General features: G+C 34.0%; 2 protein-coding genes across 2 annotated transcripts; both read left to right on the top strand.

Annotated features, from left to right (window-relative positions):
- The first annotated feature begins 4,309 nt into the window (after window positions 1-4,309).
- LOC127120085 (serine/arginine-rich splicing factor SR45a) lies at window positions 4,310-6,876 on the top strand. Its single transcript, XM_051050463.1, has 8 exons — window positions 4,310-4,463; window positions 4,552-4,571; window positions 4,802-5,122; window positions 5,228-5,254; window positions 5,353-5,440; window positions 5,549-5,698; window positions 6,318-6,387; window positions 6,469-6,876. Exons 1-8 carry the CDS (start codon window positions 4,461-4,463, stop codon window positions 6,690-6,692), a joined length of 903 nt encoding a protein of 300 aa, XP_050906420.1. The 5' UTR covers window positions 4,310-4,460; the 3' UTR covers window positions 6,693-6,876.
- Window positions 6,877-11,922: 5,046 nt separating this feature from the next.
- LOC127120084 (ankyrin repeat domain-containing protein, chloroplastic) lies at window positions 11,923-15,027 on the top strand. Its single transcript, XM_051050462.1, has 7 exons — window positions 11,923-12,730; window positions 13,183-13,259; window positions 13,650-13,748; window positions 13,834-13,932; window positions 14,175-14,273; window positions 14,364-14,462; window positions 14,622-15,027. The coding sequence occupies exons 1-7, from the start codon at window positions 11,980-11,982 to the stop codon at window positions 14,781-14,783; spliced, it is 1,386 nt and encodes a 461-aa protein (XP_050906419.1). The 5' UTR covers window positions 11,923-11,979; the 3' UTR covers window positions 14,784-15,027.
- The last annotated feature ends 789 nt before the right edge of the window (window positions 15,028-15,816 follow it).

Raw genomic sequence — 15,816 nt, 5'->3', positions numbered from 1 at the left:
GTTAAGGATTCATAGAGGTTGGCCAAGATCATTTCGCTCAAACAAACGTCGTGACCAACATGTAGTTAGTTTGTCAGAGTAAGGTATTTCTTGGCCACTTGTAGTGATTTCGAGCAAAAAACGCAGTGAGATAACCATAAAGCTAATAAGGCACTATGTTCCACATCGGAGACGGTTTTAATGTCCTTATCATGATAATGGGTTATATGGGTCGAATAAGCAGCCCTAGAAGTGGAGAAGGCAATGAAGTCCTCAGAGTCTATATCTGGGTCGTATGTGTGTCCAATCAGTTTTAGCCCTGTGATAACGGCTACGTAGAAAAGTGTGGGTGTAACCATTCCACAAGGAAGGTGGAAGGTATAATGGGTGTTATCCCAGAAGTACAAGGAAGATACTAATAAGGATGAACTATACTATAATCCTACCTTCAACAACATGATTAAGTCATAGATTCCCATATTTTTCCAGGGTTGGGCTTTGGTTTGTTTAGCCAGTTTATGTAATCAGTTGGATCTTTAAATGAAGGAGTTGCACGAAAAACCCTAAAACCATTATTCATGAACCTAAGGTCTATAGGTTCACCTGTTGATGATTGAGGTTCCTAAGTAGTGCTAGCCCTAAGTTTTTGGGATTGTCCTATGGGTTTGCATTTGTGGTAAGTGGGGAAGAAATCCCTAAGTTTGCTAGAGTTAGTATTTAAATCAGGAAAAAGTCCAAGTAAATCGTTAGTTTTTCCAGAAACAATAACATGAACAAGTACCTGAGATTCATAGATTTTCCGTTGTTCTTCAATCTTGGGTTCAGGAATGTGTTGTTGGTTACCTCTCATTACTAGACCAGAGAGCGTGGCGAATAAGGGGAGATCTGAGATTTTTTGTGGGACCTTCGTGGATTTGATAGAAACCTTAGCAGTTTTGGTGGTCTCTTTAGAAACTTTGCTTGAAGTAGCCATTGTTGTTGAGAGTTTGAAGAAAATCTGGGTTTGTTTTGAGTTTGCTTTGGAAGAAGATGAAAAGATTAAGTGCTTAAAGGCTTTTCAGGAAGCGTAAAAAAGAGAAATGAGTAAGAAATGCATCTTTTATAAGTTTTTGGAAGAGAAACGGTTCAAATTAACATTAATGGTTGACAAGTGAGTGAGACACGTGTCTCTCCAGGATTACATAGTGGAACGGTGGTAATTAATGCTTAATCCCACGATCTTCTAGAGTCTAGGAAACATGATGATTAAAAAGATTTAGGTATGGGCTGAAAAAACGTTTTAGGAAAATGGTAATGATGATGCTGACGTCACAAGCCAACTACAAGAAACTTAAAGGTTTTTGTAATATTGGGGCATTGGTAACATGCAACAATTGTTCAAAGCATTGAACCATATTCTCAAAAAATGCATTTTTCTTCGAAATGTCGAAAATGACATTTTTGGGGGGCAATTTGTTAGCTCCCAATTTTGACGCCCATATAAATTAAGAGAGTAAAGTTTCCTGTGAAGATGTTTCTACAAAACTATATGTTTGAAGTTCTAGTCGAAGATGCCTTGGTACAAGGGTAAAGATGTTGCGTGGACTAAGGAATATTTTTAGTAGTTTAAGATGTTTTTCGACAGAGACGTCACCCGTTGTGGTTTGACGAGAGATTCAAATTCAAATAAAGGAGGGAACTTTGTTCTTATCTAAACTGTTGAAAATACACGTGGAGTATAATGGATAGTTACATGCATGCAAAGCGCCACTTATCTCGATTTGGTGGAAAGGCTGTTAGAAGCGGTTACTTTGATTAGTATAAATAAGAGGTCTTAATGTTAGGATCGTGTGTGTGTTCAAGTGTGTACAAAATCTGTCAATTTTACCAAAGTATCCGTGTGCAAAGAAAGAGTAAATTGAGAAATGTACGTTTGATGTTACACAATTGTTTTTTACTTGAAGTAATTTAATCAGTTCTTTATTTTCATAATTGCACTTTTACCCAGAAGTTTATCTTTACTGCCATTTACTTTCGATTTACAACATTCTTTTTGTCCTCTTTCATTTTATATTTTCATTAAATCCTTTAACAAATTACTGCTGGTATGAACACCGTCGAAGTGCTTATGTTCCCTAGAATTCACCTTTAAAAACAGTTAGCACATGTCCTAGGATCAACCTGGTAGATCCTGTAAGTAATCAAATATAGTAATTTGGAGGATCAATGGTTTTTTTTACCAATTTCACGGTAAACAATAATATCAATATTTCTATCGAGTATGATATTGTATTATGAAAGTACTTATGATTAAATATAATTACTCTCTTAATATGATACATCTATATGTAATTACTGTTTTTAGACCTATGTGAATATTCTATGACGTATAATTTAAAACTCATTAGTTTAATCGTCACCCAAAGATTTATACACACATGTAAGTCTTATGAAATTTTGGATTAATGGGAGTTTATCACTAGAATTTTCATCATTCTTTAATAATATATTTTTTTTAAACTTAGTGTTTTGACCATTATTAATATTTTAATTATAATTTTTTTTTCAATAATTGACAATTATCATTTAAGTGAGAGATTGTTAGATTAATTATTTAATTAATTATCTGGATTGACATAATCCATTATGTTTGATTGAGTTATGTGCCTAAATGGATCGTGATGGATTGAATCATTTAGTTAACCTAACGAGAGGTCTCTGCCATAGATGAAAGTAGTAATCCTCTTATACTCACTCGTCTCAACCGACGTCTCTCCTATTCACAAGATACATCCTTCATATTATTATTGATTATTCATTGATTAAATAATATGCTATAATTTGTATTTATCATTTTTCAATTTGATTGGATTTTTAAATCTAATGAGAGGTCTAAATGAATCGTGATAGATTGAATCATTTAGTTAACCTAATGAGAGGTCTCTGCCCTAGATGAGAGTAGTAATCATCTCATACTCACTCGTCTCAACCAACCATCTCTCCTATTCAACAAGATACATTCTTCCTATGATTATTGATTATTCATTGATCATGGAATTAGTAGTGTTTATTATGAACAAGAAAGTAAAAGTGATGAAGTTGTTGTTCATAATAAGAAAGAAGAAGAGAGAAACAAAGAGGGAGGAGAGAGAGGCGGGTAGCGACTTAGGTTTCCTTGCATTCTCACAGTAAAAATAAAAATAAAATGATACAAATAAATATGTTTAATTTATTTTTGTTTTTAAATTTTAAATTTTAATTCAATATAAAATAAAATAACTCTATAATCTATAATAATATATAAAGGGAAAATTCCATTTTTGTATAACTTATTTTTCTATCAATTTTACCCTTAAATAACTTACATAAAGACTTTTAATAATTTTTATTAAAACTAGTGATATTATCTTTCAAATACATTCTTACTATTAAATTCCTATATAACACCTATTTAAAATTAATATTAAATAAAACAATATCATAGATATTTTCACATGTGAAATGTGAATATGTGACTAATAATGGCATTTAAGAAATTTAAAACCAACGATTTATTAAATAATTAAATAAAAGATTAAAGTAAAAAATTTAAATAAAATTAAAGAAGAAATAATGCATTATGAAAAGAAGTGTTATAAAAAAAACCGAAAATAATATTTTGACACCCACAATTACACTTCACGAATATATCATGATCAAATACAGTGGGGTCAAATTTTATTAATAATTTTTTTCTCTCTCTTACTTTTAACTGTTACCATTTCTTCTTTATGCATCATTCTTTGACACCTCTCTCTTTTACTTTTTACTATTATTATTTCTTCTTCCTGCACCATTCTTTGACCTCTCTCCCACCATTCTTTTATTTGAATCTGAGACAATTAAATATCATTAATCAAATTTTTGCAATGCATTAATCAACTTTTTTTTATATAATTTTCTGTATTTTGATGTCTGGATTTATATTAACCAAACTTCTTACATTATACTAATATTAATTAAATTTGTGTTACAATTTTTATGTATTTTGATGTTTGGATTTATATTAATCAAACTTTAAATATGATTAGTTAATTTCTTTATTATTCAACTTTATTTTATCAATTTATATTTTTATAGTAATTATTTTCATAATTTAATTGAGTATGGTTAAAGATATAAATAGAATAATGGTGGCAGAAAATGTCGAATAATATAGAAAGAAGAAAGTGGATAATAGTGAAAAGTAAAGAGAGAGAAAATCTATATAATAAAATTTGATGTCATATAGACCCACAAAAATAAAAAAGATTATATAAATATTTAACATTTTATAATACAAAATAAAAATAAGATACCCTGTAGTGTAAAAATTAAAACAAAATACATAAAGACCCATTATGTTATATTACATCTCCTAAGACAAAAGTGCGCTCTAACAAAAACGTGAAAGAAACCCCAACTCTTCGTCTCGTCGCTGCTGCTTTCGTCCTCATCGCTATCGTTGTTCGTCGCTCGTGGAAATGGTAAGTTTTCTATCTGGATCCATACCTCATTTTTATTTTTGACCAACACTATTTAACGATTTCTTGTTATTCCCCAATTATTTTGCAGGCGGATTCTCCAGTAAGAAGGTAACCCTAGAAATCTCTTTGATTACGCAAATTATGATTATCAAATGTTTTTGATCCGATTATCTTCGTTATGTGTTTGAAACCCTAACGCAAAATGGAATTAAACATTAGAAATTATTTGTTTGATTTTGGGTTAATGTTAATTATTTTGATCTGTTTTTGATTTTGATTATCTCTGTTGACTGTGTTCATTGTGAACCTATTTGTATATGGTTATGATGATATTTCAGGCTTTCAAGATCCCCTTCCCCATGGAGGGGTCAATCAAGATCTAGGTCTAGGTCTCCGTCAAGGTCCGTTGAGAGGCACAGACCTAGGTCGAGGTCTATTGAAATGCAAAGGCCTAGGTCTCGGTCAAGGTCCATTGAAATGCAAAGGCCTGGGTCTCAATCAAGGCCTCTTGAAATGCAAAGGCCTGGGTCTCAATCAAGGCCTCTTGAAATGCAACGGCCTAGATCTCGGTCAAGGTCTCTTGAAAAGCCGAGGCTTAGGTCTCGGTCAAGATCTCTTGAAATGCAAAGGCCTAGATCTCCCTCGAGAGGCCGTGGCAGGTTAGTCATTGTTTAGCATTCAATCATTGTTTTTTGCATTTTATCCCTTCCACAGTGCATGCTTTTCCACTCTCTGATGATCTCTCTTTGTTTATTTAATGATAGATCAAGATCAAGAAGTCCTCCTGATAGGTTAGTCGGTTTTACCTGCATGTGGTTACAATCCTTTGATTGGAATACTAGAAACAAATTTGTTTATGTAGTTTGGTTTTGTGATTTTGTCGTGTTAGGAATGGTGGGGATACACTTTATGTAACTGGCCTATCTTCAAGGGTCACTGAGAGAGACCTAGAGGAGCATTTCTCTAAGGAAGGAAAGGTGAGTATCATATTGATTCTCTCTCCTAGTTTACTGAATCATCAGAGTTTCCGTTGGTGGTGATACTCTGATCTCTGAATGGCTGGCATGGGTTGTTTACTTGATTAGGTTGCTTCATGTTTTCTTGTGGTGGAGCCCCGTACGCGTATATCTCGTGGTTTTGCGTTTGTTACTATGGATTCTGTTGAGGATGCAAACCGCTGTATCAAGTATCTGAATCAATCTGTTCTAGAGGGTCGCTATGTCACTGTTGAGCGGGTAATGTGTTTTTTGATTAACTAGTTGATAAAACACCTATGCTTTTCTTTCTTCTTGACCGGAAGGTTTTGTGCTTACGTTCAGAATGCATTACATCAGCTATGTTGGCAGCAATCAAAGATGACCAGTTCATCCATTTCAACTTAATAGAAACAACATGATCATTGGCAAAAGCCTAAACAGCTAATCAAATGCTTCTGATCAACTTAACATTAGCAACAACTATAATGTTCAACAACTTTACAACTTCAGCATTCACTTTCAACTCTCAACTAATCAACGGACATTATCAACAACTTTCTAATCAGTCTTTTATGGTATCTCACACCTGGCATTGATCATTAGTGTGTGGATATATTTTTTTCACTAATATCATAAATATAAACTAGACTCTTTTTCTTAATGAAACCTTGCTAGACTGTTTTTCTTAATGAAATTTTCTTTTAAAGGGCTCTTACTAAAAAAATTTGAAAGTGTTTGCTTTTTACAATTAAATATGACGCGATGGATATATTAGATTATTTAATATGTTTTATGTTCAATGTTACATGGATGATTGGTGCATAATTGTTTTATATCAACAAAATTCTAAGGATCCAGTTTCTATATTTTATTTCAGTCAAAGAGAAAGCGGCCAAGAACTCCCACACCCGGGCACTATCTTGGGCTGAAAAACACTAGAGAAATTGGTAAGTTTGAGACACTTCTCTAAATGTTGAACCTAATTTATTGCTTGTTTTATTTGAACATCATCTTTTGTTGGTCTCAAGGATATCGTGATGATCGTGGAGGTGGAAGGTATCGGGGTGGATATGGTCGTGATGATTATCCATATCGCCGGTCTCCAAGGCCCTCCCCACCATATCGAGGTGGCAGGGATTATTCACCAAGGCACTCTCCCTATGGTGGCGGAAGGTATAGGAGGGATAGGTCTAGGTCACCTTATGCTCCATATGGAAGCCCAGATAGGAGGTATGCTCGGGGGTCTAGGTGATATTTTACAAAGTTTATTTTGTTATCTGTCTGAAGTTTGAAGGATGGTAAAAACTGTATTTTGACCTGTCAGATTGTGCCTATATGTGATGTATGTGCGTTTTAGAGGTAATTTGCACTAAGCAATTATTGTTGATGTATCTTTAATACTCGTTTTTTAGTGGCATTGGAGTTTTATGACTAAATAGTAGAACTTATTAAGTTTTAGTATATTTTTTAACTTCTTCATTATATTCTTCCGAATCAGTCAAATGTTATGCAGTAATCTGATATATATTAGGTCAAACAATTCCAACGCACGAGTTATAACTTAAAAGCTTGTTGGCCCTTGCATTTGCAATATTATACTCAAAAAACCAAAGTGGAGCGTGATCATTTGGAGGTTTCAAAGAAGAAAAATTGGTAGCAAATCTAGAACCAAAGACTCTTTTCCATCCATGATATAACTATTTTTCTTTTGCTTTTGCTCAACAAATAACGTAGACATTATATAACTTATTTGACTCTTCTAATTGCAATGCTGTATTAAATTGAATGAAGCCTTGAGACAAGGTTTACAGCATGACATAATACATCGTTCAAAAGGATATCCACAATTCTACAATTAATAAACTTTGGAAAAATAAGTTATCAACATATTAAAGAAACCCAATACTATAATTAGGGGAGTTCATGGTGATGGTAAAAGTCATTCAAAACGCAAGAGTAGAAAGCGCGGTGTGGTTCGGTTGGGTTGGTACACACGTATAAAGAACACCATAATTTTGTATTTTATCATTTATACATTACTAAATAATAATAAAATTCATCATATTTGGACAATAATTTTTCATTTATTATACGAAAAAAAGAGAGGAGATGAGAGAGTAGAGAAGATGAAAAAGAAAGAATAAAAGAGATGTGAGGATTAGAAAAGAAATGTGCGATAAAAAAAGTGTAAGAGGTGAGATATACATAACAAGTAAGATGAGAAGAAAGCGAAAGTGCCATAATACTACGAAAAATTTAAGAAGACTAAAATTAAAACTCTAAGTGTGAGTAAGACAAAATCAGTTGTATTCATAAGACTAAGACATAATAGATTTGAGTTTGGGTTGAATGTGAGATAAGTGATGTTTGAATTGTAACATGATGCAGTTTGACTCGGTTTGTAAAATACAAACTGCAAACTAAACCGCACGATTTATTAAAAAAATGGTTCAAACACTTATGAACAAAATACGGATTTTTGCGGTTTTGATTTTGTTTGGTTTGATTTGTGGTTTATATTGATTGGTTCGATTTTTAACACTCTTACCTATAATTGTAAAGGTTTTTAAAGTTACCAATCGCGATCCTTTCTTTCATCCATTGTAGCACACGTGTCGCCCATGTCATGGCTTGACGTCATCACCACCATTATTTGGCTTATCACCTAAACCTTACACAAGGGTTGGGGTTGCGCTACTACCATGCACCGCATGTGTTCCAATTTTCGAATATACTCCTCTCTTTCAAGATGGTTTGCGGCATGTCAAGTTTTAATAAGATTGTTTTATCCTATACCCCACAATTATTCCCATACTCCAACTATTTTATAAATATTTTAAATTTATCTTTTTTTTTAATTTCATTTTAATTTTTTAACTTTTACCATCCGTCTGAGTCTTCCAAAATTGGCTATTGTATATTCTATTTATGCAAACTGGATAATTTAATTTGAAGACATTCAGAATGTTGAGTTACTAAACTAAAGAACTTAATATCATGATTTACGATTTATATATTACACACCGGAAAATATCTTGCGTAGTTATCCGGTTCACAAAAGCCAATCAGATAATGTTTTCATAAGTTTTTCGGTTATGTTTTTCTACAAATCGAATAATTTACAATTATGTCTTTTTTCCTAACCAGATTGCTTGCTTCTAAGTATTTTGGTACACATTTTTTAAATTTTTTTTTTATGTTGTTAATTTTTTTAAAACATTTATATTTAACAAGTATGAATGTTCTTTTGACGATATGCGATAAAAATCATATATGTGTAGATACCATTGATAACATTTATATTTAACAAGTCTTGTGTTGCCCTAGTTTGTGATGTTTGCTGCTAGGTTTAAGCATTTGGGTGCATACTGCAGAATGACCATAGTGTACTGCAGGTATGTAATGTGGTTTTTGCAGGAAGCTTTGCTCATGTTATACAAGTTTACATAGTTAGGTCTGGCTGCAGTAGGTGTAACTTGGTATGTTTGGGTACACTGCAGGTTTGGCATGGATGCACTCATGACTTGTTAGGCATGAATTTGGCAAGGTTGTGGATACTGCAAGTTCCTGTTTTACTGCATGTTTGTTGCAAGATTTGGTATGCCTTGCAGGTCGTATTTGCTCATGTTTGGACTGCAGGTTATTTTCCAATGTGATGGCTTGGTCAGGATGTGGTCTGCTGCAGGTTCAGGTATGGTTCACTGCAGCCTACTGTTGTTTCAAGTTGTTGAACTGCAATTGCCTTGTTTGGTGCAGTTGTAGGTTCTAAGTTCAGGTTTGGTTATGGCATGTTGTGGTTGTTAATCAATTATAGTTTCAATGCCTTGTTCTTCCATGCTTCTACTAAGACCTTGTTTCATGTTTTACCTTGGTTTTGCAGGCCATGTGTGCATGGAATAAACAGGAAGTGTATTGCCACATATCACCATGGATTTTGAAACAAACAAGTGCAAGATCCAAGTCCAATATTGTCATGGCTTTGTAAGATTAGACTAGGGTGGGAAGTTTTAGGGGTTTGGAATAGAAAAGAACTTAAGTTGACTTTGGTCAAAGTTGACCAAAAGGTCAACTGTGACCAAAGTCAACACTTGGTCAACATGTGATTTTTTTTTGCTTTTTTGTATGTAATGAACATTTTATGGATGATAATGGATGGGATTTAGGGGCTTAGGATGATAATTTATGGTATTAGGGATTTGGGTTGACTTTGGTCAAAGTTGACCAAAAAGTCAACTGTCGACCGAAGTCAATATTTGGTCAAAAGTTACCAAGACTTGTAATTCTTCATGTAATGATCAATGTGATGGTTTATATATGGATATTTGGAAGTTAAATGGTTCTCAAGTTGTTTTTATTTTACAATGGATTTTGTATTTGTATGTGCTTGAATTGAAATGAAGATGGTCATGACTTGTAAATGGAATAGTTTATGAACAAGGTTAAGGCTTAACTATGAATCAAAGGACATAACTACCTCTTGGATTGTGATACAACAGGCTTTAGTGGCTTGGAGAGACAAAGCCATCCATGAACAAAACAACAAAGCATTGAGACTAAGATGAATTGGATTTAAGACCAATGGCCAGATGAAAATAAACCAAGAGTGGACTTTGCACTTGAGGTGATTAGATGGGATGACAAGGGTGGAGCAAGGCATGGAAGCCACGGGACTTGAGCCAAGACAAAAGAACAAAGATCAAGGTGGTGCCAACCAGTCAGTGGATGAAAGGTGGATGGAGTTAGGGTTTTGGATGTCTCCAAATGGAAAGTCAAGCCACAAAGTCCATCAAGACCATTCCCTTATTGATTAGGGTTTCCATGAAGCCTACCCCTCAAGCAAGTCCTTTGAACCAAATCATATGCTTCACCAACAAGTCTTCCAATGTGTCAGTCTTTATTAGGGTTTTGATGGCCAAGACAAAGCCTATTGAAACTCTAAAGGATCCCACTATCATACCATCAAGAGCTAGGGTTTTGAGGCCCATATGGATTGATTAGGTAACCCCTTGTTGAATCCATACTTCCACCACCAAGAAATCAGGGTTTCATATCCCTTATGCTTTGATGAAAGTCCAAATCACACTTTTCAAGTTATTACACAAGCAAACCCTAGCCCCACAAGCCAAGAAATTTGAATCTATGGTAATCCCCTAATGGAATGAATGATGCTTATGCATGAATTGTTAATGTATGCAATTGGTCCTCAAGTCAAGTGGTTGGATGAAAATATGAAAAAATGGAGGACAAATTTTGGGGTACAACATCATGAGATAATCGGTTATTGTAATGAATTAATCGATTAATCGATTACATATGATGCACAATCAATTATCATTGGTGCATTTCTGAAAAATTCTAAATGTTTTCACCCATCTTTTTGTGGCACTCATTCCTCATAATCTTTCCTAAACCATTGCAATTGTCATGATTCAAAGAGGTGTGTTTGTGCAATATAAATCCAAACATTTTCTAACATTGAGATTCGCCTCTTTCAAATAAATTTCTAAATAATTCATCTTCATAAATTGTCAAATTCTTTCAAGAACTTTTATGCATAATTTTATATCATTTAAAGATAAGTTCTTGAGCACCTAAAATATATACTTTTGAATTGTTCATATTTGAAAGGGGAGATTAGTTGGAATTTTTGAGGAATTTCAAAAATTCACTTGTATTCAAATTGCTCTGTAACATTTTGTTGTTATATTCAAAGTATTATAAAATCTTGTTATCCATGGTTATTGGAAACAGAGAATTGAGAAAGTAGGGTTCTTTCTCGTTGTGTTGTAAAATCAAAGAAGTGGTTGTATTTCTTTTTTATTGTTAGAAGATTGTAGGAGAAGTCTTAGTCTGAGACTTGTACAAAGATCTAACAATAGTGAAATCTTCACATCTAACTCGACCGGCCCCTTAGTTAGCCTACAACAAAATGATTTCCACATAAACGACAAATCTTCATCGGTCTTTAACTCAATAAAGTTGTATTTCACTCTTCCATCGGTATCAATCAAATCTTCACGGAACTCGATCTTTCTCACCTTTCTGTTATCGGTATCATGCAACAATTCATTCAACTTTGATGTCAAGGCGGCGGGAGATGTGGTGTCATTCGGAAGTCAAAACTCTAAAAAAACTCTAAAAGAGGTGCAGCTCCGTTGAAGTACACTTCTGTCTTAATCAAAAATTGAGGAAGAGACATTTTGAGATGTTTTTCTTAATAACATATGACACTTATTTATACAACTTTTAATTTATTCTAGACAATACAAAATGGTCGATACAATCTCAATCGTACAAAACCGTCAACAAAATTCTAACCGTTGGAATGAATTATAAAATGTAAATCTCTTAACATCTCTTTTAAGTGATTTAGATATATTTCGTTAGTTTATAGACAAAAATTAAAGGGATTTTTTAAAAATAATTTCAATTCATGTTGATGCTTATTTTTATAATTAAAAAAATCCTATTCTTAATAAGAATTAGAAGAGGAAAAAAACTGTTTTCAAGAGAAGAAGTTTTGGGTTATTAAGGATTGAATGTTGGCAATTGCAAAAGCAACATCAACAACAACAATGTTCAATTTCTCCACACTTGTGCATAATCCTCAATCCAACACACTTTTCTTCTCTCCATTCCCATTCCCCCCTTCTTCTGCCACACCCCGCAAATTTCAATCTCTCAAACTCCCCACAAACTGGAACCTCCACAATTCTCTCTCCTCATCCTACCAAAACGACAACTACGAAGAACATGTAATCGGAGATTGTCTCGTCTTCGAGGAAGGCATTTTCGAAGACCCCATATTTCCTACTCCTTCCGACAACCTCGTAGACAACAAAAAACCAAAACCCACTTCAAAGAAAAAGAAGAAAAAAACAGTAACAGTTGAGTCGGAGAATTTGGTTCCTGACAAGTGGAGAGATGTTCAAGCAGAGGCAAACATAACGAAGAAAGAGAGACGTAAGATAGCTCAGGAAATTGAGTTCAATAGTAAGGTTTTGAAGAAGAAACGAGGGTTGGTTCCTTTGAGGCATATGGATTTGGATGATTACAAAGCTTATAGAGATGCTATGTTGGCTAAGTTGAAACCTGTGGTTCTTGATAAGCCTCCAAGTTTTAGTTTTGCTGAGAAAGAGGAAGAGTTGGAAGATGAATTGAGTGATGGGTCTGGTGAAGAACGCGTTGAGCCTAAGAATCCTAGGTGGGCTGTTTATGGAAGAGGTTTGGATGATGTCAATGAGTTTTTGAATAGTGAAAGTTATGATCTTGCTGTTAAGAAAACTGAAGGTAATTGGTATCTACTTTTTCTTTTTGATTTTGTGTGGATGTTGTTGAAGACTATTACTTGATGCTTCATATTGAATACATGTTTGGGAGTTAACTTCAATCACTTCCAATTTTTAAATTACTACCGGTGTCTACATGTCAATGTCAGTGTTATACTCGTATTTAGTATCTAGTCTCGGGTCTGTGTCGGGGCTTCGTAGACTATGATTGATGAAGTTTATCCAAAATGGCTCTTAAATTAGTGCTACTTTACACCTTATGGTACTTCATTGATGATGATATGTTGATACAGACAGAGTAATTCAGTTGTGATGAAGTGTCATTTTATTTAGTGACTATTGAATTCAGGAAAATCTCTATCTTGATCACTGTTGTTTCTCATTGTTTTGCAAATATATGGTTTTTTAAGTGTTGGGATTTTCATTTTTATTCTATTGTGCTTTCGTGAATAGGTCGTCCTAAGTTGTTTACAAAGGAGGAGAAGGCTTTGTTGAATAAGATTAAGCCAGACTTGTCAGTTGCAACTTCGGTAAGTATTCTTACTTTATCCGAAAATAAGAACTTTCATGCTTTCCTTCATTTGTTGAGTAGTCATATTAGTTGCTGATGTTGAATCGCGATTCACAATGAAGATTCTTGTTTCTTTCTAATGAATTGCTACCTAAACTTTAGTGTTGCCACTCACTCTTTTTTGCCTCCTTTGTATCTCCATCCATTTTTTACTTATAAATGACATATTTTTATCGGCAACGTATCTGCGACTCATTATAAGATTTGATTCACGACTTGGAAAATAGGTTTTTCGATTCACAGTTTGAATCTCGAATTGATATTCATGTTTGGGACTAAGAAACATTGTTGCCTTTGGTGAATAATCTCTGTATGTATTTCTTCAATGGCTAATACTTGTTATTTATAGGATAAATGGCTTCCTCTGCATACTTTTGCTGCGAGCGGAGAATCTTTCCTCTTACAAACTTTGTTGAAGCACGAGGTTGATATTAATGCTATGGATAAGGTACTTGAACATTAACTTTTACGCAGAAGATTAAAATGTGCGGAATCCTCTATTCAAACTATTATGATTTGTTATATTTTTTTAGGATGGTTTGACTGCTCTTTCAAAATCGATAATTGGAAGAAAGCGTGCCATAACTAATCTTCTCCTGCGAAACTCAGCCAATCCCTTTGTACAAGATAATGTGAGTAAAAAATTACTTAATTGTGAGCTGTGCTGTCGTAAGTTTCATATGTGAGCCTCTTTATTTGTTGATTTTCTTCTTCAGTTTATACTTTCTGCTTTTCATATCCCTACTGAAAACTCATCGCCATTATCATTACATCTTAGCCTAAACACTTATATCATATAGTTGTTATAGACGGAGTCACCTGTTGGTGTCGCCGAAATTGTATGCATCTGCTTTATTGTTTGTGCTTGAAACAGGATGGGGCTACCTTGATGCATTATGCTGTACAAACAGCTTCTGTCCCAACAATTAAAGTGCTTTTGTTGTATAATGTGGATATAAATCTTCCGGACAATGTATGGTTAATTGTTCCAATCCTCAGCTTATCCTACCTTTTATTCTTCTGCGGAGCATTGTTTGAGAACATAATTCATTTTCTGTCTTAGGATGGCTGGACACCATTACATCTTGCTGTACAAACTCAGAGAAATGATGTAGTAAGGCTTCTATTGATTAAAGGTGCTGATAAGACATTAAAAAACAAGGTAATTGTGTTTTGATACAGACACTGACACAAACACCAGACATCAGGCATGGCACTGATACACAAACACTAGTTATGGTTTGTGTAGCAGCGGCGGCCTAAGTGGCGATTTCTCTTACATTGATATTTTTGAATTCAGTTTCGCTTTTGTTTGTCTCAGGATGGTTTAACTCCACTTGACATTTGCCTCTACTCCGGTCAAAGTTTTAGAACATATGAGTTAATCAAGTTGTTGAAACAGTTTTCAAGACGCTTTCAAAATGCTCGAATGGATACATCTCTTGAAGCAGCTTCCATGGACGGACTAACAATTGAAGAGTAGACAGACATCGCCATGTTTTGCATCACAACTCTTCAGCATATGGAATTCTAGGACAAGTATGTACCAATTGTTAATGTATTTAGTTAAAAATTAACATTAGATACATCATAATTTTAGATACAATTTTTGTTTAAATTTTATTCTAGGTGGAGTTTGTACCAAGAGTGGTGTGAGTTGAATCGATTTTATAGTAAAAGGATTCCAATTTAAAAATAAAATCAAATTCAGTTTGATTTAAAAATAATATTTGATTCAATTTAATATGATTTACTTTACATTGATTTTTTTTTTGAATGTGTTTAGGAATATCTTCATTTTATCTATAACTGAAATAAAGAAATTAAAAATATAAGCGATTTTATAAAGGAGTCTTCTAGATCCATGGCTTGATTTTAAATTTTAAAAATATAAGCGATTTTAAAAATATGTTCATTGTCTTTAAAATGTATGGAGCGGTGATAGAAGTTCATAATGCAGTTAGGAGACAGTTAGAAATCTTGTCATTGTATTTCATAATGATAGTGATACAATGAACACTATGTATAGAGAGTGGGAAAGCTATAACAACCTGTAACAAATTAAATCCAGCTCAATACGGTTAAGCATTGAAACTAATAAATCCCTATCTATTCTATATCTATCATCCCCCCTTAGAAGCTAAGGGTGGTCTTGTCAAATCATTCTTGTTGAACACTCTTAGCTTTGTACGCAAGGGAATGAACTTTACTGCAGATAGGGGTTTAGTCAGTGCATCAGCCCATTGATCCTGGGCTGGAACATGAGCCACAACAAGGCTTTTGCTGAGAACTTTCTCACGAACAAAAAAGATATCTAGCTCCATATGTTTGGTTCTGTTGTGTAGAATAGGATTGTGAGCAAGAGTGACTGTGCTCAAATTGCCACACAAGATTTTAGGCACTTGAAAAGGACAATGTAGTTCCTTAAGTAGTGATTGAACCCAAATCAATTATGCATCCAACTGAGCCATACTGCGATACTCTGCTTCTGCACTGGATCTGACCACAAGCTCCTG

The sequence above is a fragment of the Lathyrus oleraceus genome, chromosome 2, assembly GCF_024323335.1.
Source record: "Lathyrus oleraceus cultivar Zhongwan6 chromosome 2, CAAS_Psat_ZW6_1.0, whole genome shotgun sequence".
Classification (NCBI taxonomy): Eukaryota; Viridiplantae; Streptophyta; class Magnoliopsida; order Fabales; family Fabaceae; genus Lathyrus; species Lathyrus oleraceus.
This window is presented reverse-complemented; position numbering and strand designations above follow the sequence as displayed.

Excerpts from the sequence above, each read along its gene's own strand:
- LOC127120085 (XM_051050463.1), top strand. Across the intron at positions 4,572-4,801 it reads GCGGATTCTCCAGTAAGAAG|GCTTTCAAGATCCCCTTCCC; the intron begins GTAACCCTAGAA and ends ATGATATTTCAG. Across the intron at positions 5,255-5,352 it reads TCAAGAAGTCCTCCTGATAG|GAATGGTGGGGATACACTTT; the intron begins GTTAGTCGGTTT and ends TTGTCGTGTTAG.
- LOC127120084 (XM_051050462.1), top strand. The coding sequence starts at position 11,980 with ATGTTGGCAATTGCAAAAGCAACATCAACAACAACAATGTTCAATTTC. Across the intron at positions 12,731-13,182 it reads TGCTGTTAAGAAAACTGAAG|GTCGTCCTAAGTTGTTTACA; the intron begins GTAATTGGTATC and ends TTTCGTGAATAG. Across the intron at positions 14,274-14,363 it reads ATATAAATCTTCCGGACAAT|GATGGCTGGACACCATTACA; the intron begins GTATGGTTAATT and ends TTTCTGTCTTAG.